Source organism: Condylura cristata, unplaced genomic scaffold, assembly GCF_000260355.1.
Source record: "Condylura cristata isolate star-nosed mole 26May11 unplaced genomic scaffold, ConCri1.0 scaffold00001, whole genome shotgun sequence".
NCBI classification, from domain to species: domain Eukaryota; kingdom Metazoa; phylum Chordata; class Mammalia; order Eulipotyphla; family Talpidae; genus Condylura; species Condylura cristata.
This window is the reverse complement of record NW_004567102.1, coordinates 60,846,645-60,870,774: the sequence shown is the minus strand read 5'-3', so window position 1 is coordinate 60,870,774 and position 24,130 is coordinate 60,846,645. Positions and strand designations below refer to the sequence as shown.

Below are 24,130 nucleotides of genomic sequence, written 5' to 3'. Positions count from 1 at the left end.
CCAAAACTAGGTGTACCTCTTTGAAAATACATTTACAGAGAAAGTCAGCCTTGGGCAGCATACAAAACCCAATCAAAGGAAAGAAAATTCTGATAATTAATGTTCAAAGGGCTATATTTCTATAACACGTTACCACAAAAATAAATCCTGATACCTTAAGAAATGGGCTCTCAAAACAGGAAATCATAACTACAAAGTCCCAGGCAAAAAATAACAGCAAATCAACAAAATTTATCTTAATAACGTTTTGGGGGGAGAAAGTTTTAGTTTAAGTTACATTTAATTCTTATAGCTTTCTTCAAAATTCTTATTTTCCACTCTTGGCACAAATCTACTTAAATCCTGATTATAGAACCTATTGGAATAAAATTTAATTTTGTGCCTTCGAGGAGATTATGGCATGGATTCAGAGAGTTAGTGTGATTTCTGGACTTAGGACTTTTTAGACTGATACTTCTTTTTACTCAGTTTCACTGAAGTATAATTGTTATACCACATACAAACTTAAGGTACACACTGTTTGATACACTTGCTATTGCAAAATGATTATCAGCATATCATTAACACCTGCCTCACTTCATATAATTGTTACTTCCTTTGTGTGGAGAATAATTCTTAATCTTCAACTTCTGTATGTGTCTTCCCTTTTGTTTCATGTTTCAATTACTTTGATAACCCATACAGAACACAGAATTTGCACATACTAAGCAGTAAGAAAGTGTTTGCTGAATGAACATGTGAATTCACTCCTCCCTTTTTCTATATAAAATAACTGGCGAATATAAGAGCAGTTTGAACACATTGTGGCATGTAAACAAAGGAACCCCACTTTATATTCGGTGGGATATCATGCCACATATTAAGGTGAATAACATCTTAAGCATTCTCTTAATGAAAATAGATTTCAAATGAAGCTTTTTGGCTTTTCTCATATAGCAAACATATTAAAATATAGAAGATAGTATTTTAAACATTATTATTTCCAAAGGATTTTAATATTTATATATCCTTAAATCAATGTGACCAAACCTTTCTCCCATTACAGAGGATTATAAGAAGCCCCATATATTTCATCTAAAGAATCCAGCTAGATCTTAAGGGGAAAGGTGCTTAATGAATTTCCAGGTGAACAGAAAGTAACTCAGGCTGTTGCTATGGTGCTTTGACACCACTTGGTAGCAATTTTTGGACTTAACAGAAAAGAAGATAAATGAACAATACAGTAAAATGTTCCAAGGAACTGCAGTCATTGTTCTAAGAATAATTCCATTGCTGTCTGAGGATCTGAGAATAAATTAGCTCAAGACATGCACATAAAAAGAATCTTTTAAGTATCTGATAAGCACCTCAATATGGATCAGCCAAATAATAAAATCTACGTGACATCTCATCAGAAAAGGTTTCACTTTTACAAATATCATGATAACCATTTCCCTGCTTATGCAATTACAGGGTTTTAGATAAAGCAATCATTATAGCAAGTTGTCATCATTCCTCCCAAATACTGAAGACTTAAGTGGACATCTTTGTAATATAGTTGTCACTAGTTTGAACAGTTTTGTAACATTCGAGTCACAGCACCTGCTAATTAGTTCTGTGGGATTGAAGTTTATTGTAACGAAGGCAATCCTGCTAAAGATGTTTTAATTGTAAAAACAACTTTAATTACGTATATGGTTCAAAGTGTTCACACTAAGTTATACACACACACAGAGCACACATGCACACATATACACCAAAAGAGCTTCATAAAAGCAGGAATATTTGTTTTGTTCACTATTATAATCCTAGTTCCTAGACCAACAAAGGAATCCCCTACATTTTTGTGTAGAGTATCAAGTTATAACCCTACAATGGCTAACTAAGACTTTCCTTGGACAGAAACTGAAGTTCCCTAGTGTTACATTGAAGAGTGAGGTTCTGTTTTCCTTTACTTCATTTCCATGTTCTATACTTCTCTATGTCCCTGTGAAATCTACTCTGTTCAGTTTGGACAACTAATAATCTTGAGGATGATATTAATGGTGTTTTTATAAGCTTACTATGACCAGAAACTGAGCCTATATTTACATTTTCATTTAACTCACACCACAGTCATCAATCAGGTGATGTTGTAACTCATTTAATAGATGAGATGAAGCAAAGTGAATTTCAGAAAGGTAGGTACTTTGAGTGGAGGAGCTGAGTTCATATATCAAGTGCCTCTAACCAGAAGCCTTGACCTTCATCACCTTATCATATCACTCTCTGTGACCTCTTGCTCCCAAAGCCCTCCTCACTGCAGCAACCACGCCCCTCCCTTATGTCTCAAAATCCCCACTTCCCACTTCCCTTTCCCCAACCTGCCAGGGCCAGAGTCCATCCTTTCTATACTGGAATCAGGATGCCCTCTTCAGGCAGGATGGCTGACGCATCAACTCACTCCACTATAACATAAATACGTATTCAAGTAGTAATTGTTCTGAGTAAAATGTTTCCATTTTAAAACTTTAATCTCTGGCCCTCCCTGGTGGCGCAGCGGGTTAAAGCACAGCACAAAGAAGCTTAAACCACTTCCACATGAGTTCGATTCCTGCCTGCCCTGGAAGTGATCCACATGGCGAGGCAGACCTCTCCTGACCCGCCTGCTGCTCCCCTCAGCAGTGTACTTCGTCAATCTGCCTGTTCTGCTCCTCGCTCTGTCTCTGGTGAATCCTCTCACCCTCCGCATCTCTGACCTGTACCCCAGTTCTGTACGAATAAATAAATAAATCTTTAAAAAAAAAAAAAAAGATATACATAGTGTAGAAAGAATCAACTTTATTAAAAAAAGAAAATTAGGCATGCTGAATTATGTTCCATATTTAACAAAGATAAATAAAACAGTTATACCCTGAAAAATTGAAGTTGTGAAAGAAGCATTATCTTTTCATTATCTCCTTGATTGTTCCATAGAATAGTTACCTGTATGATGCTCTTTGATCCAAGAAGCACACAAGTAAAGAATTCTATAGCAGAAGGGAATTTCCATAAGTAAATCATGTCATTCCTAGCAAGATTTAAATGTGTAAAAACATTTTATTAGTAGAACCTGAGTTGGTGTGACTTCTTTCTTGGGATACTTCTATTTTACTTTTTAAAAAAAGGTCAGGATTTGTCTTGCTCAAGATGCTTTTTTAATTTGTTTTTCAGTAACATTGGTTTACAAAACTATATATGATTCAGAGGTATAGGATCACACCTCTTCAGATGTATGTTACCACACCACACCCATCACCAACACACCCATAAAAAATCCTCATATCCTCAATTTAGAGATCATTAGAATAGCAAAACACTTCATGAAATAGCGTAGCCTGCGTTAGCATCAATATGCAGCAATATTTTTCATCTCTTGTGCTGCCCCTCCCAGCTTCCCCAACAGCTCTTCCCTCTTCCAGTAATCCCAGCTCCTGCATGACACAAGCATCTAAAATTAGGAGTCAGTGTTTCTCTTTGTACTTGGTTGATGGTGTTAGAGCCATACCATCAACAAATTCTGCTGCTGCAATTTCCAAAATGTCACAAAATTGTGACATATTCTTCTCTCCACAGCCCCTGCCCCAATCCACCAACAGACTTCTTTCAACCAGACTACTTACTTCAAGTCTCCCCTGTGTTCATACTTTCAATATAAGTCATTTTCCATTGAAAAATTAAAATAGTCATTTTTAAAGTCTGGTTCTCTAACTCCCCTTACAAATAATGATTATATGTTTATATATTGTATAAAGAAAAGTGGAGCATACTTCTAACTAGTCACAAGTTGTGTTAGGAAGTAAAAATTTGTCAAAATAGTTAAATCCTCTTATTTCATTCTCTCCAATGAAGTTTTCCATTAACAACCTTCTAACATCCCTGCATTTATAAAATATGTATATTTTAATTTATACAATATGAATTTTTGTTGTTCTACTTCATATATCTCTAAGCAAAGCAATATATATATATATTTTACTTTTAAATTTTATATAAGTGGTATTATTTAATATATTGAATTTATCCTTTAGTAACTTGTTTTTTCACTCATTATTATGCTCATGATACTGATTCGTTATTTTTCACTAGTGCATTATACTCAAAATTCTCAATAAATAGTATTTCACTTATCCATTCTCCTCCTATTGATACATGTTTAAGTGATTCATATTTCCTTGTCATTACAATCAATGTAACCACAGACATTTTTATTATATGATTATCCCTCTGTACTTTTGAACGTTTACTCTTAGTTGTACTCTGAAGAGTAAAATACAAGCAACAGAGAATTTTATCTGCAACTTTATTTTGTAGAACTTCCCAGTATGGTTACTTGCAGTTATTCAGTTCTTTTGGAAGACACAGGCAGTTAGAGGAACACAAAAACTATAATCTCCCTCCCGAATTTGATCCAATGACTTTAACAATGAAAGCAAGTCTCGCTGATTGTAATTAACAAACAGGTCCAGAAATCGTCACTTTACTGTTAGCCCAGTGAAGTTCTAATTTTCTCCTTTGGCATAAAGTTATTTCATCAGAGTCATTCAAGGAAGCTGTGACAATATTTGAGAGGTGGGACTCAGGTCACTTCCAAGAGCCTAACCTAGTAGGACACTGCCTGGGGTCTGGATTGAAGATCAGATGGCATTCTGGGACAACACTTGCAAGGCAGCTGGCTTCACTAAGCAAGTTCTCCTACTGCATTCATGGCAGATGGGAGATGTCTTGTGCAATTTAGCCAACCCACTTGTAGTAGTGAGAGTACTACTACTACTATGAATGGAACAATTCATTTAGATATATTATTTCCTAATAACCATAATTTTTCTGCCCAGTTAAATCAGTGGACTTTCTTCCATTTTCCAAACCTTTACTTCCTTCTTATCAATGTGTGGCTAAATCTTGAAACAAAACTGGTCTCAAAGTAACAGTTTTAAAAATCTAAATAGGAAATAGTTAATAAATTTGCCAAAATGACATCAATAAACAAGCATATCAAGTCAAGTTTTACTATAAACATAATAAAAGTTATTATATATTTGAGCATAATAAAAAATAATTGCAACATACTCTGAATTTTAGTATGGAAAAATTCATTTAACTATTGATAAACCCCTAGTGTCATCTGAAGTTAAAGCTCATATATTTCTATTGTAAGGCAAAAGCAAACTGAATACAAGAAGATAACATTACAATTTTTAAACTGAAGAATTATGTGGGAAGGATCCTAAATGATCTTTGCCCCAATTTCCCAACAGATAAAGGGATTTCCTCCACAATAACTTCACATTTCCAGGACTAGAACTCACTGAGTCAGCTCATGGAATCTTTGATTTTCACATTAAAATTTTTTTTCTTATGTGGTACAAGCCTATTTTCTTTTTAAAGATTTATTTATTTATGCATACAAGAAGTGGGGTACATGCCAGAGGTGTAGGGTGTGAGTGGACCATCAGAGACAGAGTAGGGAGCAAAACAGGCAGATGTACTGAAAAGGCAGGAGAGATCTGCTGCACCATGTGGGTCACCTCCCTGACTGGGTATAAAACTTGTGCTGCAGTGGCTGTGGATTGCTTTATAGTGCTGCATTTTAACCTTCTGCAGCATCATGGAGGCCCCCAGTCTAAGCTTATTTTCTTATGATTTCCACCCATAAGTATATATAAGTATCCAAAGTAGTGATTTGATGACTCCAACTTTAAACATAACTGTAGGCAGCATCATTTCTATATAATGTTAATTTTTATAATAATGACTTTTTGCTTTGTTTCAGCATTCTTATTTCTAAAAATATCAATTTACATTTAAACCTAAAAAGTAAAAAAAAAAATGTTTACTTACGGAATACTGATAGTTTCTCATAATAATAACTTTATTTAGTAAACCTCCGTTTCTCAGCTTTCTGGAAATCGGAATTTGGCTTCATCATGATGAGAACTGACATCTACTAGTCATCTTTTATGTGAAGGCAAACCAGTTGCAAGGATGATGAGTCCTGCTCTCCTGGTTGACCTAAGGCTGTTGATTGTATGTCTTTGCCAGTAAGTTAAAGTACTGGGCGTACAATTCTTCTTCCCCTAAATCTTTCATCATCATCCTCATCTTTTCTACTTTTAATCTCCCACATAATCTGGAAGCAAACAAAAGCTCAAGATGAGCAAACAGCCACAGGGGAGTCTTTAAAGCAATGCCATGAATTAAATTTTTATCCACTCTTGGGATGTGGTGACAAAGAAAATACTGTGACAGCAGCCCTAGCTTATTTCTTTCTGAATATTAACCTTACAATTCACGTCACTGGTCATTTACTGTTTGGCACTGGGCTCAGACCTAGGTTTTGTGCTAGTAGTACAGTTGCAGTAAGTATGGCCTGTGAAATTCTATTCCTTAAAAGTTAATTAGACTAAAAACCCCCTTCACTCATGGAGGGAAGATAGCTAGACAATACATTAAGCTTTACAGCCTGAAAAGGGTCCTCCAGAGACTTGGAGTACCAAGTACTCTTGGTACTTCCCAAGAGAATGCACGCAAACAATACAAACTGTAGTTTTTATAGGTGACATTTAAACACTTCAGAATTCAGCTTACATGATCTTTTAACATGACACAATTAAAAGTGAGAAATTTATCCCATTAAGAATAATTGATCATAGTTAGGAAGAGGTCATTTCTTTATTGTATACATGACAATTTCAACAAGAATATAAATTAGATATAATTATATAAATTGGAAGAAAGGATATTCACATCTAAACATTCTTCTAGTAATAGGTGATTTAAACATTCAATATAATAAAAATTTAGAATGCTAAAAATATCAACATGTGGGTATTATAAAAAGAAAACAGAAACAAGAATTCTGGCTGCCCATTCAGTAATTCACAAAGATTTACACAACAGTTCCCATAAGCTGGTCTCAGAAAGAGAGCAATGTGATAGTTTTTATACATACTCTGTGAGGCACTATGGATTATAAATTATAAAATGTTTAAGGCAATCTACATAAGAAATATGATCGAGATTCATAATTGCACAAATTTGATTGGCTTTACATACCTCATCACAAATTATAGTGCTGTTATAACTCACCAAGTAGTAATTGTAATACTTTAAAAACTGTTTACTCTCTAGGGCTGCAAATTGCTTAGCTAATCCATACAAATTTTTTGGCTGCAAATCTTCAATGCCATAGCTCTGGGTCAGGATATATTCCAATTTCCAGTTGGCATATCCCTTCAGGTTAGCATCAGTTAGGTTCAAGTAATACTGCAACATATCCTATAGTCAGAAAGAGGAAGACAACCAGGTTCACTTTTCAGCATATAAAGCAGCATAAAAAATCCCTATAATGATTTATTTAGAATTCTTAAAATTGTAGTCATTGAAAAAATAGTGACAATTTGTTGCAAAGAAAAAGTTCTATTAGAAAAACTTATATTAATTTTTTCATACAAAAAAAAAAGAAAAAACATAATAGGAAATAATCAAACTATATAGACAGTCATACAAAATAAAATCTTCCAACTCATGTGCATCAAAAATAAACACTGCTCATAATTGTTTATAAAATCTGAGCTTCCACCAGCTCATCGAGTTGACTTACAAATTTTATTAATATTCCGACTGGTGGACAGCACTTTAGCAGCTTAAAAATGACCATAATGAAAGGACTGATCACAAAAAATATACAGAGAACTGACGAAACTCAACAAAAATAAACAACCCTATCAAAAAATGGGCAGAAGAGCTAAAAAGACATTTCTCCAAAGAGGAAATGCAGATGGCCAACAAGCATATGAAAAAATGTTCAGCATCACTCATAATAAGGGAGTTGCAAATTAAAACCACAATGAGATACCACCTCACCCCAGTGAGAATGGCACATCTTCAAACAACTAGCAACAACAAATGTTGGCGAGGATGTGGAGAAAAAAGAACACTCCTGCACTGCTGGTGGAAATGCAAACTAGTACAACCATTATGGAAAACTGTTTGGAGGTTCCTCAAACTGCTAAACATGGGCTTCCCTACAACCCAGCAATCCAACTCCTAGGTATCTACCCAAAAGACACAAAACCACTGATTGAAAAAGATACCTGCACCCCCATGTTTACTGCTGTTTTATTTACAATTGGAAAAACATGGATGCAGCCCAAATGCCCAAAAGTAGATGACTGGATTAAAAAGAGGTGGTACATATATACAATGGAATATTACTCAGCAACCAAAAAAGAGAAACACATGTCTTTTGCAGCAACTTGGATGGAGCTGGAAAATATCATGCTTAGTGAGATAAGCCAGAAAGAGAAAGAAAAATACCGGATGGTTTCACTCATAGCAGGAGTATAATGGACCAAGCGAGAAAATAACAAGAATAATGAGCAACCATATACCAGAGACATTTTGTGGGGGTGGAGTGGGGAATGGGATCAAAAACGGGGGGGGGGGAGTGCACAGGATTATGGTGATGGCACACAGGTGACTTGGTGATGGGAAACCCACGGGGACTACAATTTGAGATGGAAAAAAAAAAACATGTACAAAATGATGTAAAAATAAACTATTATTAAAAAAAATGACCATGATGAAAGCATTTGTATCATAGAAACTGGAAAACACTAAAAATCAAAACACTTTTTCTACTACTGAACCAGTTATATTTATCAGCATTGCTACATGCATTCCAAACTTTATGTACAATTATACACATTTAGAATGCATATACTATTGGCATTATTTTTGCTTTTTAACAAAATGGAATGCTTATACCGCTGTTTTGTACTTTAAAAACTTAGTGCTATCAGGGACAGATCTTTCCACGTCAATTAATACACAAACACATACAGATGTGCACACACATACAGAAACATAAGTGTATCTGAAGTCAAGATCCAAAAAGATGAATCCAATAATTGTAAGAGAATTCTTACAATTATTAGCCCTATTTTATTCAGCCCATTGTTTTATTTCCTCATTTCATCTGTAGTTTTGTCTCCTTTGTAAAAACATGCTATAAAAAATAAGAATTGCCACCTACAAAATTTACCTGGGAGAAAATGCAGTAAAACCAACAGTCTTTAAGAAATCCTTTTTAAATTCTTTGTATAGAAGGCAGCAATATCTATTAGCTAAATGTCCAACCTATCCATGCTAACTTGATCTAAAGCACAAAGTTATTTATAAGATTCAGAGAACATTTGTCTTAAAGGTAAACATTAATCTCAACCTTCATTCTTTCCACTAATATTTGCCAATGTGCGTTGTGCACTTAAAATATGAATCGTGTCCTAACTGATTTACATAAACTGTTTCATGCAATCTTCATATAACTGTGAGGTCAACAAAATTTGAATCCCCCCTTTTTTTTTTTGTTAATCAAACATTTATTTCATAACTATAGGTTCTGGGAAGGGTTATCTAGAGCAGAATGTCAGAGAACCTGTGCAAAAACTTGGAATCTCCATTTTACAGAGGAATAGACTGGAACAAAGAGGTTATATAATACAGTTCATGAAAGAGAATAGTTTTAGAGTTTCTACTTTCCTTCACAGCTATATCCTGAAGCATAGCAGTTAATAACAAATAAAACTTAGTGAAAAGTTTTAATATTTACACAAGCACTATCCAATGAAACCCTGTCTAAACAGACATGAAGTCCTTCAAAGGCTGGCCTCCTGAAGACTGGCCTCATCAGCCCACACTTGGAAAGTGCTGGCATTCCAAACATAAAAAAGAAAAAAGATGTCCTCTCATTTGCTTATTTTTTGCTTTTATTTCCCTTGCTATTGTGAGAATGGTCCATATCAAAAGACCAGAAACAATGAGTATTGGTGAGGATGTGAAAGAAAAAAAAAACACTCATACACTTTTGGTGGAAATATAAACTGACTCAACCCCTATGGAAAACAGAATAGAGGTTTCTCAAAATTTTAAAAAGAGATCTATCATGTGATTCAGCAGTTCCACATATTTACCCAAAGAAACTAGAATACTAGTTCAAAGGGTTAGACACACTCCTGTGTTCACTGCTACACTGATCAATAAAGCCAACACATGGAAACAACCTAGTCCCAAGGAGAGATGAATGGAGTAAGGTATGTGTGTGTACGAGTACAATGGAATATTGTTCAAATATTAAAAAGATGAACTTTTGCCATTTGTGACAATATGAGAGGAGCTGGATGGGATTATGTTAACAGCAATAAGCCAGAAGAAAAACCTATACTGAAATATTTGACCCACTCATATGTGGGTCATAGAGGAACAAAACAAAGGAACCCACAGATCAAAATCAAACAAATCTTAGAATCTAACCATACAACTGAAGTTACCAGAGGGTATGTTGCCTTGGTAGTGGGTATGAAGTGATTACATACATCTAAAGAGGTGATAACATACATCTGAAGAGATGTGGGCCTACACTTCAATAATATTGTTACAAATTACCTCATGAAAATACAATAAAAGATACCATGAGATTTCAATATAAATGCAATTCATAGCTACACTAAGAAACACTCACCTAAATGAAAACTATAATGGCACTTAAATATGGAGTCAATTATAAAACAGGGCCAACTTACCAGTAATTTATAATCACAAGGATTATATTGAAATAGTCGGACACCAGGGTTGTTTGTCTCTTTTTGTAAAATACTTTTCACTGGAGTCACAGCAGGAGCCACAAACAAAGAACTTACTGGACTACCTGGACAAAACATATGTACACAATCATGTGTGTATTTAAAATTTAATTTCACTATATTAAAGATATGAACAAGTTCCTAACATTAACATTAACATTCCTAATCCCTAATGATGGTGACCTCTGATCATGAATTGAAACAACTTTTAAAAAAACAGGGATTTTTTTTTTTTTTTTTAGAATTGGGATTAGATAATTCTGTTAGATAATTTAATGGTATTCTGATTATACAAGTTACCCATACATATCAGTAATGTATACAGAAGCATACAGGGCTGAAATCTATCTGCTGATTGAGATTCACTTTCAAATACTTTAGAAAAAAAGAATAGGGCCCTCCCTGGTGGTACAATGTGTTAAAAAGTGCAGCACTGTGAAGCTCGCTGAAGCTGCTTCAACGTGAGTTTGATCCCTGGCCAGGGCGATGAACCACATTGTATGCAGACCTCTCCTGACCTGCCCACTGCTCCCCTCAGCAGTGTTCTTTGTTGACCTCCCTGTTCTGTTTTCTACTCTGGTGAATCCTCTCAGGGTCCCTGAACCTCTGGCCTGTACCCCAATTCTGTATGCATAAATAAATATATTTTTTAAGATTTATTTATTTATTCATACAGAACTGGGGTACAGGTCAGAGATGCAGAGGGTGAGAGGATTCACCAGAGACAGAGTGGGGAGCAGAACAGGCAGATTGACAAAGTACACTGCTGAGGGGAGCAGCAGGCGGGTCAGGAGAGGTCTGCCACGCCATGTGGATCTCCTCCCGGGCAGGCAGGAATCGAACTCATGCGGAAATGGTTTAAGTTTCTTTGTGTTGTGCTTTAACCCACTGCACCACCAGGGAGGGCCCTAAATAAATTTTTAAAAAATAAAATTGGAGAGGTAAAGCAAATGTAGCAAATTTGTGACAGATGCTGAATATAAGTAATAATATATTGGGGTTTGTTTTATCATTCTCCCTGTTTTTATATATAATTTGAATTTTTCACAACAAAAAAATCCAAGTCAAAGTACACATGCACAAAAGGCATAAAAACAGTTTGTCCTTACCTAAAGCAATAATGCAATAGCTATACAATAAGAATTTGATTATAGTATGCACATCTTTAATACATATCTATTAATGTTTAAATTTCTTGATGAGTAAAAATGCTTTTTGACCAAGGCTACTCACTGTAGATGAAAGAGGGAGGAATTTCAAAATGTTCCCCTACCTACAAACAAAGACATAAGATTTTTCTCCTAGCTGAATATTAAAAATCAGAACTTTTACTTTATTAACTCTCAGCTTCTGCCCTCATGAAGGAGCAACTTCACAAACAGATAATCTCTTTGTTTGATGTAGAGTTTCTTCTACTTTTTTTAAAGCTGAAGAGATGGCAGTGTCAATGAACAAAAGTGAGAATTTGACATATTTTAAACTAATGGTAAACTGCTTTGTTCTTTAAACTCCAATAAGTGAAACAAGTCAATGCCAAAAAAAAACTAGCCAGTAAGCTTAATCAATCATATTTTTCTAACTTGAAAAATCTGAAAGGAAATTTGAGTGGGCTGACGGTTTCAGAGGCTTTAAGTCAAACCCACTGCAGGTCTGCCTATGATTTGACATAGCACACAAACCTAGCAGGAAAATCAGAAAAGCCTGGTGCTGGCAGATTAATTTAGTGATACTTTTAATTTACTATAAAATTGAGTAAAAATTAGAGGTTGTTCATGGTTTTACACCATTACTTTGCACCATTACATTGAACTGGAGAGATACCAATAGAAATTCACATTACCTGTTTTGTCTGAAAGAACCATCATGCTATCTCTGTGAGTGTGTCCATAAAACTGTCCTTCAATGACATCGCTGTATTTTCTGAAAATATTTATCAATTTCTCATTATAATATTCCCTCATTGCTGTGGTGCCCCTGGTAAAGGGCAGATACCCTACAGGAATATGTGCTATGATGTACACCTAGAGGAAAAACACAAGGAGAGAATGATTTTTGCACATTAATCCGAACTGAATGACATTTAAAAATTCAAGGGTGAAACTAAACTTAATTAAGAAGTCTAATATACCATCTTTCCTACTTAGAATCAAAAAAATAAAATTAGGAAATTTACTATCACTATATATATACTTTCTGTCCCTTAACCTACACTGCTGGTGATATAAAGTAACTATGATGTTGGTCATCACTTTTTTTGCATCAGCCTCTTTTTATATCAACAGATGTTAATCTTCAAAGCATGACAATAAAACAAGCAATAATTAGAAATAAATTGCATGGTTTTTATGTTAAAATGCCTCTGAATTTTATTTAATATATTCATTATTGCCTGTCTTCAAATTCAAGAAATACACAGTTAGCCCTCTGATTATCCCCTGATGATTTTGGTCTATGCATCTACCTTCTCCTTATTTTGCTGAGAGATGTTCAGTATATTTTCTAGCCATTCAAACTGATTTGCTGGGTCAGTCTTATTCAGGGTCACGATATTTGGGCTGTAGTACAAGTTTGTGTTTAGACTGATGATCCTAAGGTTCAGATTAGGATTCACTTTCTGTGAATAAAAGCCACCTATAAAAACAAATTCAAACACATTCTAGAAAAACACAGATAACCAGACAATGCAAAAACAAATTTGTGGTTAAACTTTGCAAGCCAGTGAAGAGGGTAGACTTATTCCTTATTGTTGTGTTTACATATATGAAGGGTATCATTAGAGAAGGGTTAGGTTTAAAAAACATTGATTGAAAACCTGCTATGTGCCAGGTCAAACATACACACTTCCACACACTAGAGAACAATGGCTATAGCCAATAAGTAATCTTACCAAAGAAATACTAATACCTTTTGTACAATTCTTTTTGTATAAAGGAGGAGTTATTGTGATGAGAGATACTGTGAAATTAAAAGAACAGGATCACACAGGACTCTTGCCAGAGATAACTGAAAAAGAAATGTCAAATAAACCAGACCTGCTACTGGCTCAGTGGAGATGGAATTGCAGGCATAGTCAACTAAGGCCCAGGGGCCTACTGCAGTGTCTTTTTCGGAAGTAGACACTGAGATGTCCCTGCTTGCTTTGCCCTGGACCTACTCACTCTCCATATTCCTCTCAATTTTAAACATGATGGATTATTCAATTAAAAACTGGATACAGACAACTCCAAAATTGGCACACTCAAACAAACATTAAATATACAAGTGTAAACGATATCAATAAAAATGGAGGCAAAATCGGGAGCAGTACACCTTTCACGTACCTTTCCTCAAAGTACCAATAGCTTCTTCATCCAGCCATGGTTTCCAGAGGTTTGCTACTGCATCATATACCTTGCTGCTGGTTATAGGCAGTTGATCCTGGCCACAAACAATATAATCCACTATTGAAATGTCAAAGGCATATGAGTTAACTTAAATACCACTTGAGCACTTACTTCCATGTTAGGCAGCTGGAGAAGTAAAGGTTAATGCTAGGTAGGTACAGTCTTTAAGAAACTTTTATAACTTATTTGGAAAAATGGGGGGCACAACATAATCAGTCACCTACATGACAAGGTAGCAGGTGCTAACACAGAAGTTTGGAGAGCATAGAAGCAAGAACAATCCAATCTGACCCATGTAGTCAGGGAGCAGAGTGATGAGAGAATGGAACCTGCCTTGAATAGTGATTCCACAAAGTTGGCAGGAAAAGGCATTAAAGCAAAAACAAGGGCCTGACATGTACACTGATCCATATTCAGAGCAAAGCACTGATTTTCACGTGGCTGGGACAGGACAGATGTGGGAGGTGCTCACTGAAGAGCATGGACAGCAGGTTTCAGCTTGCACATGCAGGCCTAGTGCAGCTGGCCCAGGGAATGGGGAGACTGCCTGGTTTTACAATGTCCTCTAAAATGCTCACACTAGTCTCAAGCTTTCGTCAACTGCTTGAACGAAAATCTATAACCATATGCTTCTGATTCAAAGATGCCTCTTGATGTCAGCCTAAATTATATCAGTATGTTTTAAATTCTTGCCCATATATGTATATACTGTTTTTACTACCATAAATTACCTTGGTATCATCATCTTGTATCATATATTCTGGTATATTTATAGCAATATAAGCTCTAGGGAAGAAAAGAATCTTTGGCAGCTCTCCTGTGACAATGCAGGTGCCTTTCTATATCATTTTCCTAATAAAACTGTCCTTTTACAATAAAAAAAAAGATAAAATCTTTAAGTACTGAATACAAATATTTGAGAAACTAGGTAATTATGTTTTTTTTCTTTTAAAAAAATTAAAGTAGAAAACTGAAGTTCTTTTCTTCATTCTTCTCATTTCCTCCTCTGTGCCAGTGATATAGATTCATTTCTTACCATAGTTGCCCTATTAACATTAATCAAAATGTTTATTTACTTGCCAATATGATGCCCAAGTCACTTCAGTTCCTAATACTAAATTAAAATACAAATACATTCAGGGAAAGGAGTAACCAAATGACTTGTTTTAGCTGGAACTAATTATCCGAAATATAGTTTCAGTTTGTGTCAAAGATCAGTCATAGTCTAAGAACTCAATAACTGGAGTTCTTCGCCATTTTGTGTGCTTTACGATGGATGCCAAAATACTGGTAAGTTCATACGAACCTTAAAACTACATAAAAACAACTCCAGATTTCCTCTCTATTTAATATAAGCACCAGAGAAGTTAAGCGATTTTTTCAGGGATTGCTGGCTAGTCCCAGAGCTGAGACTAAGAGGAAGGTGCAATCATCTATTGCCTCACGCTACCGTGTAGTCCTTTTCAGCTGGGACACGAGCACAGCGGAGTTGGGAGGTGTCTTGGAAAGCGACCACCTGTCAGTTGGCAGCACCAGTCTTGCTAGCACAGGAGTGAGGAGGACTTGGCGGGTACTGCTGCGTGGGTGGCGCCTGGAAGGAAGCCCTGGCTGCCCACACTAACACCCACTTTTGATGGGTAATGGGTGGGGACATGGGTCTGGCTATGTATGTTTAGCATAGCTCTGTTTGTGACAGGCCTATGGGATTTTAGTGATGAAATAACATGCATCAAATGTGTTACTATCACTCTAGAAGACAGTGTTATAGGGGATGTTATGCTGTTCCTGAAACTGGGGTGGAAGGATGGCAGTACAGTGGATAATAAGAAGAGATATAAAATCAAGCTAGAAAAAGATAAAAATTTAGTGTATAAGGTATACTCCTTGCCCAATATACCCTAGCTGTACATACAACCGAACATATTTCAAAGTCGATTATTATCTCTCTTTGAATTACTATGACTTTGCCAAAAGGAAAATGAAACAAATACTCAAAAGAGTCAGGGGGAAATGTATCCACATGTCACTGCTTAAATGCCACCACCCCCTTACTGAGGATTTATTATATGCCAGGTAGGAAGCTTTGCCCATTTTTAAATTTATCACCAAATCTGACCCCCCACCCCCACCCCCCCAAAAAAAAAAACTGCAAGGTGGGAATTTTTGCTCTCAGTTACTACTAAGTAACATTTGGACTAGGGACATTACCTGTTGGTCAGGCTATGAGAAGCAGTGTAGGATAAGTTTTTAATTTCTAGTAAATATGACCCTGAAACCCACCTATCTGTTTCCTAAAGCAAGTAACAATAATGAGTTTAACTCCAGACCTGGGGATTATTCAGAGCTAAGCCTCTGCACTGTGAGCTAACAAAAGTTGACTACTGGCTGATAGTACAAATCAAAAGGACTCACATATTGTTCATCTCAAGACTAGAGACCAGTGCCAAGAAGACACTTACAACTGCAGCTCATCTTAGAGAACAGCTTTTCAAAATCATTATTATCATGTAAGGGCACCAAATATAATCAAACTACCCATGAAGCATTCTTTTGACATGAGATAAAAAAAGTAAAATAAAAAATGTGCACAAAGGTTCATGAAAGTAAATATCATGTCAGGAAATATGGAACATGTGATTCTGGCAAGAACAAGGATTTGGAAAAGGATGTGGGTCTAATGAACGCAGGTGTGTTTTCCACTAATTGATGAACATTTGAACATTTCTGGGCCCCTGTCTTCTCATTTATAAAGTGAAGAATTGACACAGACCAGGGACTATCAAACTTTTTTATAAAAGACCAAACTGTCAATATTTTAGGTTTATGGCTCATTTAGTCTCTGTCATAACTATTCTACTCTGAGTTTATAGCACAAGGCAACCCTAGACTATATAGAAAGTAGGGTCGTGGCTGTGATCCAGCTATTATGCTTAGAGTACTATACAAATAAATACAATTGTATAAAACTTTACACAGATGGCAGGCCAAATTTATACATTCCCTTTAATCAGTACAAGTCTAAGATGCTAAGATCCAATGATACTAACAGTGACTCGAAGCAGAACTGGTAGTCAGCACTTACCATAGACTGCTGAACACGCAGCTCTGACAGGCTGAAAATCAGGCTGTCCCAGGCTGGCAGTATTCTCAACACTGACTCTTCCTTCAATCACATCTTAATTAGATAAACTGGGATTGAACACAGACCTCCCTTTCTGATTCTTAGGATATGCTTTTGTTTTTGGTCACAAGCTAGCTTAGATCAGAGTATGGAAAGCTTTGTATATCTAATGGAAATTTGGAAAAGATGTAAACAGTTGTCAACGTTAACCTTCTTATCAACCTTATGGAAATGTGAATGAACAAATGTTTTCAAAATAAGAGAAACTGAAGGAGCAAATGAAGGAAAAGGAATTAATAACCACAGAAAATTAACCATGGACACAATCTTTGATGAATTACTGAGTCATTTTCAAGTCCCCAAAAACTTGTCTTGCTTTCCTCCATGGTTAGTATTCCAAGCACATTACCTTTGTGAACAAACACCCACACCCTCACACTGATAGTTATGGCTTTCAGGAAAAATTCTTTAGGCATTTGTGGAAGAAATCAAATTACCTGTGGCCAATAGTCATGATTACCCAGTGCAGGGAAGACCTGGAGCTTTGGAAAGAAACTCTGGACAGTGGTTGTCATATTAGCAATCACATTTATGACTATGTCTGTTGAGAGTTCGTACACTGGAACATGAGGTGGGCTGTCCCTGAAAACACAAATCATCATAGAAAGCAAACTCAGTTTCTATAAAATGCCACTAGAATGATATACAATACCTTTCAGACTTTCACTGTAAAAAAGCACATCATAGCTAAAAGAACTCCCACATAGAATCCTATTTTAAAAAACTGCGTCATGCAAAAGATGAACTAAAAATCTCAACCTATTTCATTACCTTACTAAAGATTTATAAGAGCTGAAAATTGTAGAGTAATTTGAAGCATTTATTTCAGAGTCAAAATAAATACCTGGATTCCCAGCTTTACCACCTTACTTGTGCACATTTGAACAAGTTATTTAGATGCTCAGTGCCATCATTTCCACAGATGTAAAATAGGAAGAATATAATAGTTATTACAAAGATTAAATTATTTCAATATATAAATTATTAAAACAGGTGCACGGCCATTATTCTAGGAACAGGGAATGTAGGCTTCATTCTGTCATGACGGATGAAATTCATTATACCACCAGAAGATGATGTTTATAAAATTACTATCACCAATTAACTTCCAATATTGCTTTTATGTATTTAGTTTTTAAATCAAGATTCATTATAGCATTAATAAATACCTCAACACACTGATGTATATGTGTTGTTTAAGGATTCATCTTGTAGTTACCATAAGCTTATTTCTAAAGTATATATTCTTTAAAAAAGAATGGAAAATTTTTCCTAACTCCTAAATGTTGGTAATATTGACATAGTGTTTTAAACCAAGTAATTCTTAAAAATTAATCTTCTTGTGGAATTTAGATCCTAATGATGCTTAGGCACTATAAATATTCAGTAATTCACTTACCCTGTCCATATCATAAAAGATGCCTCTTGTCCTGAATTTTTAATAAAATCAAATGCTGACAAAATAAGCTGATATGGAGAGTCACAGAGAACATCTCCAAAAGGGCCAGGATCAGAGGCTTTTTCGCCTTTGGAAGAAGCACACACTTTCCTGTGGTCATCTGTGAGGTGGTAAGTAGGGTCCAAGTGTAAGTCAGTTACATGCCAAAACTGTCCTGTTGGTTAGAAAAGAAATGCCATTAAATCTACTTTATTCTTGGGATGCCCGTACAAATAAATACAGTAATACTAGAAACAGCTACTCTTCCTTGTAGGATGAAAGCCTTAGTAAATGAATGGTTTACATGCTCTGAAATTAAATACAACTCTTCTCCTGAGAAGGTAAGTATCCCCAAAACAGTAAAAGGAATGAGCTATTTACCATTGTCAGAACTTATGAGTTCATTGGCGACATGACAAAGAGCATAGAACCATGAGTATATACCCAGTTGGCATATTGAAATAGGTGAAGACAACCTAACAGGAAGTCAGGAATAATATCACATTCTGACTACTTCCTTGCAGAATTTAAGGAAGGAAGAGTATAAATTTAAATTTATATTCGTCTTGTAAAAAAAAATCAATGTGGAAATATGATATAGTTTGTTAGAGTTACAATGTAAATAAATTAAAGAACAAAGAAATAAATCTCACTCCAACTTTTTCTAACACTTAGCCTCTCAACATTAAAGAAAAGGAAATATATATCTTTAATCCTAGCTTGCAAAATAGGACTTGCAAGAGATTCTTTAAAACTACTTTAAGAGGTACATTTTCTATTATACACATGTGTAAAATTTTAATAATTTTAAGGGTATAATTCATTAAGATTGCTTCCATTGGTTCCATTTTACGCAGATGCTCAAAATTCATGATGGTGTCCCTGGTTAGAAATTATCTTGTGAAACCTCTTTGAAGTAAACTAATATTCACTATAGTACCTTTATTAAAGATTTGCTACGTGCCAGGCATTGTGACAGGCAATTAAAATATACTCTGTTATTTCATTCTCAAAACTGCTTTTGGAAATAGGAGTCATTGTTGACATCTTAGAGTTGCGAAATTAATGCTGCGTCCATTAGGAAATTGGCTCAAGTATACACAGCCAATAAATGGCAGAGTCAAATCTGAACCCCTATTTGAAGGACTCTCCAGTGTGTTTAGACACATACCTTCAATGACTTTGCCTCCTATGTCTGGTTACCAAATTGTTACATTAAGACCTTTTCATATTTTAATTTTGAATTCATTTGGATTATAACCAATTTATTCCAGAACTGACATCAGAACTGACATAAAAGCACTTTACACCATGAATGGCATGAAGCAAACAAGTAGAATGCATTCTTTTCTTTATAGAAACATGATAAAAGCTAACATGTATGTGAGCAAAACATTTGAATAAAATCCAAAACAGCGATATTAATGTAAAAAAAAATTAAGACAGTTAACTTTGTTAAGATGGGACTAGTAAGTTATATTTGGGTGGTTGCTTCTTACAAAGTTAGGATTTTATGACACATATAGACTAACAGATAAGAAATGGTAGAGAAAACATACAGAATATGTGAATAAAATATTCTTTACGGTCAGTTACTTGGATTCAGTACCCATTTAAAATCATTTGCCAAGAGTAATTTATTGTATTCCATGAAACAGAAAATACTCCAACTTTATCTCAAGTTTAGACTTGTTATTACCCAGGTAATAACTCAAAAATCATACCGGAGAATGGGGGTATACCCCCATTTCCTGGGGGTATAACTATATAGTGCATCTTGTTTTTCTATAGACATGCTTCATCTTTTGTATACTGTTGTACACTAAAATGCAAACTGAATACTGAAGTAGCATGGTTAAGAGTGGCGATTCCAGAATTAAATTTTCTAACTTAGAGTTCACATTATATTTACTAAACTACGTGTCTAGTCTTGACTTGTTTCATTGTAAAATTGTAATATATGGGGGGAGGGAAGTGCACTGGACTACAGTAATGGCACAGGGTGATTTGGTGATGGGAAGCCCACGGGGATTACAACTGAATGAAAAAAAATGCATAAAATGATATAAAAATAGACTATTATATAAACAATAAAAAATTAATTAAAAAAAACTGGAGTATAATACTGCTTGCTTTTGGAGAGAGTTAATTGACTTAGTAGAAGTAAAACTCTTAGAAGGTACTCTGACTTCTGCTGAGTCCCACTGGAGTTGTATTGTTATTTTGTAAGCCAAAGCTTGGATTTGATTGAACTTCCTCATTTCCAAGTAGTATTTAAAAATGATCAAGTAAATACAGTAAGCTTAGTATTGCTTTTAAAGCTTTATGTGTATTCACTAGCCTTTATTTCCCATTTTTACAGAAGGAATTATAGCACACAGAGGTTAAGTGCAAGTGCACATGTAATATTCAGAAAGCCAAGATAAGGACTCAGGAAATCTGACTCAGAGGCCATGTGGCTCTTAACATTGTACTCACTGCCGCCATGTGCTCACATTCAAGCATCCATCTCACTTGCTCCAAGCAGCATAGATAACCCTAATTTCTACCCAAGATGCGGTGATGACAAAGAGACACAGGATTATAAATATATTAAATTTCTGTAAAGCAAACTAGAGGCATTTTGAGGACACACCCTTCTGATATAACCTAGTACATAGACTTACATAGCCCCAGCATTTAGAACAGTAGGCCCTCAACAAACATTCTTTAACTAGATACAATTAAGATCACAGGATGACTCACTGAAAGCTGAACTGGAACCTGTCTCTCCAGACATCCAGTCCCGTGCCCTTTCCACTACAGGACATCACCAGACACACAAATAAGGGGGTAATTATTTAGATACAGACAAGATACCTTTAAATAGAAGCCAGGAACAGAAACCTGACAGGTTCTCATGAATAGCTAATCACTGGAAGCCTTACCTTCCACTTTTTTTTTTTTAAAGATTTATTATTTATGCATACAGAGCTGGGGTACAAGCCAGGGTGCAGGGGCGGTGAGAGGATTCACCAGAGACAGAGTAGGGAGTAGAACAGGCCAACTGATAAAGTACACTGCTGAGGGGAACAGCAGACAGGTTAAGAGAGGTCTGCCACACCATGTGGATCACCTCCGGAGCAGGGATCAAAATCGTGCTAAAGTGGCTTTAGCTTCTCAGTGCTGTGCTTCAACCCACTGCGCAAACAGGGAGGGTCCTCACTTTCCACTTCTAAAGAAATTGTACACAAAATGCACTGTGGTGTTTGTTCCAAGGCCACAGACCTGGACTCTGCCAGAGCTCACACTTGAATGTACCTTCTCAGGTTTCCAGTCCAAAGTTCTTTTCCATTACACAATTACTTTCTTGTTCTGCTGATAGTATTTGAAAAGATTTCCACATATGTATGTGAACATGTGTATGCTGCCAACTTATCTAATACTCAAACTTGTATTCGGAAAGGTCTTACAGTTCATCTAAAACTTTGTAATGTATTCTGAAGAGCCTAGTAACTTTAGATGTGTGGATATACATTTGTCATTTAACAGGTGTTTTTGTTTACTTGTTTATAATGTCAGTTGCTACCAAATACTTGATAAGTCCTGACCTACTAAATTTAAAGAGCTGTGTGATCAAACACATCTGGTGAAGCTGCCCTGGCTGGTTGTCCTCTGACCACCAGGACTTGGAGTATGGAATCACTGGCTGGAAATTTGCCTTCCCACCCACAGGCAATAAGTAAGCAGAGGCCAGTCAGGATGGATGCATTAAACCGAGTCCAAGCATTTGGGGCCAGAGTTGGGGAAAGAATAAGAAATTGCTGAGATAACACTTCAGTGGGTCTTTGACACTAGTTACCCCTCTCCCTTACGCCGCTCCAGTTCTTTCCTATATCTGCACCTCCAGCTTCTCACTGAGAGGTGTAGAGTTTTACCAGACACCAGAAAGTTGTCCTCGAGGCCTTCAGCAATCAGATCCCTAAAACCAAAAGGCTACTTACTTCACCACTGGATGGTCTCCTACAACCGGGACTTTTTAATCTCAAAATCTTAAACAGTCACATCATTAAAGAAACACAAATCTAGCTTTAATAAGAGCAGAAACCAGTATGAATAAGTCACAACAATTTCTTGTTATGACTGACAGTTGGTAAACTAGATTTACAGCCGTTGCTTTCAACTGCTTGATAGGGCTGAGTCATGAGCACTTGGCTGGCTGACAAAGCAGAGGCATTTCTTCCAGAGCATTTCAGAAGCCCTGTGAGAGAGCAAGCCAAAGCAGCACAGAGAGGAAGTTTCAGCACAAAGCATTGGGTCACTGAGTTTTATGTCTAAAGCACAAAGCAGAGCTCCACCCATCACGCCCTTTAAATAACATAAAAACTATCTTTTAAAAGGAATCAGGAGATAGGGAAACCTGGATCTTTGAAGGCTCAGAGAAATTGATAAGCATCTGTCATCAACATTAACTAAGCCTTTGGTTTTCAAATTCTAGAATCTCTCAGAATCCCCCGGGAAGTTCGTTAAACAGCTCTGTCTTTTGGATTGGGTAGGTCTGGGATAGTGGCGAAAAGTTGGATTTCAACAAGTTTCAATGCAGCGGATCCTGCTGCCCTGGAGCACACTTTGAGAATCATCGACTGCACGGGGTTAAGTACTGGGAATGAAACACCTGGTCCCGAGCGGCGGGGAGCCCAGGTGCATTCTGGCAAAGTGAATGGAAGACCCTAAGGCACACAGGAGGGTGTGCAGCACCCAGAGTGGGGCCAACCTTACTACGCTGGGGGGAGCTGGAAGAAAAGGCCGCCCAACTGTGAGCAGGACAGAAGCTCCCTGACAAGGAGCAGAAACGCGAGTCGAGCTACGTCTCCACTCAGGACCTGACAGTGACAGCAGGGAGCCCGCGCCTCTCTCTCTCTCTCTCTCTCTCTCTCTCTCTCTCTCTCTCTCTCTCTCTCTCTCTCTCTCTGCCTCTCTCTCTCTGTCTGTATCTGTCTCTGTCTCTCTCCCGCGCGCGCCTTTCCCCTGAAAGTATGTAAACACCAACACGCAGGGAAGAATCCGGCCGCGCGTCCCTGGCGGTCCCGCTCGCACCTGTGTGGGTCTCCAGGAGCAGCGCGGACAGCGCGGACGCCCCCGCCGCCTCCCCGCCCTCCAGTCTCCCAGCAGCGGGGTCCGCGCTCCCGGCGCCTCCACCCCTCGTTGGCTGCAGCCGCGCGCGGTGCCCGACTGCGCAGGCGCTTCCGCGTGGCGCCTGTGGCAGCCACCGGGAGGGAAAGGACCGTCCAGGACTCACCCACCGCCGGAGCTGCACTCTGGAAGCCCGCCGGCAGCCCGAGGCCGGGACGGCCGTGCCAACAAGCCAGCAGGCAGCAGAGGAGCGCGCTCACCCGCGCCATCGCGGGCCGCGGCCACCGGCCTGGGAAGCGCCCGCAGTCCCGCGGCGACACTCGGCCTGCCTGGCCCGGGGGTGGGGAGGAGGCGCGAGGCGGATGCCCTGCGTAGA

The 24,130-nt window shown here is 37.1% G+C and overlaps 1 protein-coding gene across 1 annotated transcript; it reads right to left on the bottom strand.

Annotated features, from left to right (window-relative positions):
• Window positions 1–5,533: 5,533 nt before the first annotated feature.
• On the bottom strand, window positions 5,534–24,130 carry SMPDL3A (sphingomyelin phosphodiesterase, acid-like 3A). The gene is made up of 8 exons (XM_004674101.2): window positions 23,921–24,130; window positions 18,604–18,817; window positions 17,642–17,786; window positions 13,961–14,057; window positions 13,102–13,271; window positions 12,481–12,661; window positions 10,581–10,705; window positions 5,534–7,275 (listed from the first exon to the last, which is right to left on the bottom strand). Exons 1-8 carry the CDS (start codon window positions 24,021–24,023, stop codon window positions 6,961–6,963), a joined length of 1,350 nt encoding a protein of 449 aa, XP_004674158.1. The 5' UTR covers window positions 24,024–24,130; the 3' UTR covers window positions 5,534–6,960.

Coding starts and splice junctions, on each gene's coding strand:
- SMPDL3A (XM_004674101.2), bottom strand. CDS start 24,023: ATGGCGCGGGTGAGCGCGCTCCTCTGCTGCCTGCTGGCTTGTTGGCAC. Junction 18,818..23,920: donor GAGTGCAGCTCCGGCGGTGG/GTGAGTCCTGGA, acceptor TCTAACCAACAG/GACAGTTTTGGCATGTAACT. Junction 12,662..13,101: donor CTCAGCAAAATAAGGAGAAG/GTAGATGCATAG, acceptor TTTTTCCTCTAG/GTGTACATCATAGCACATAT.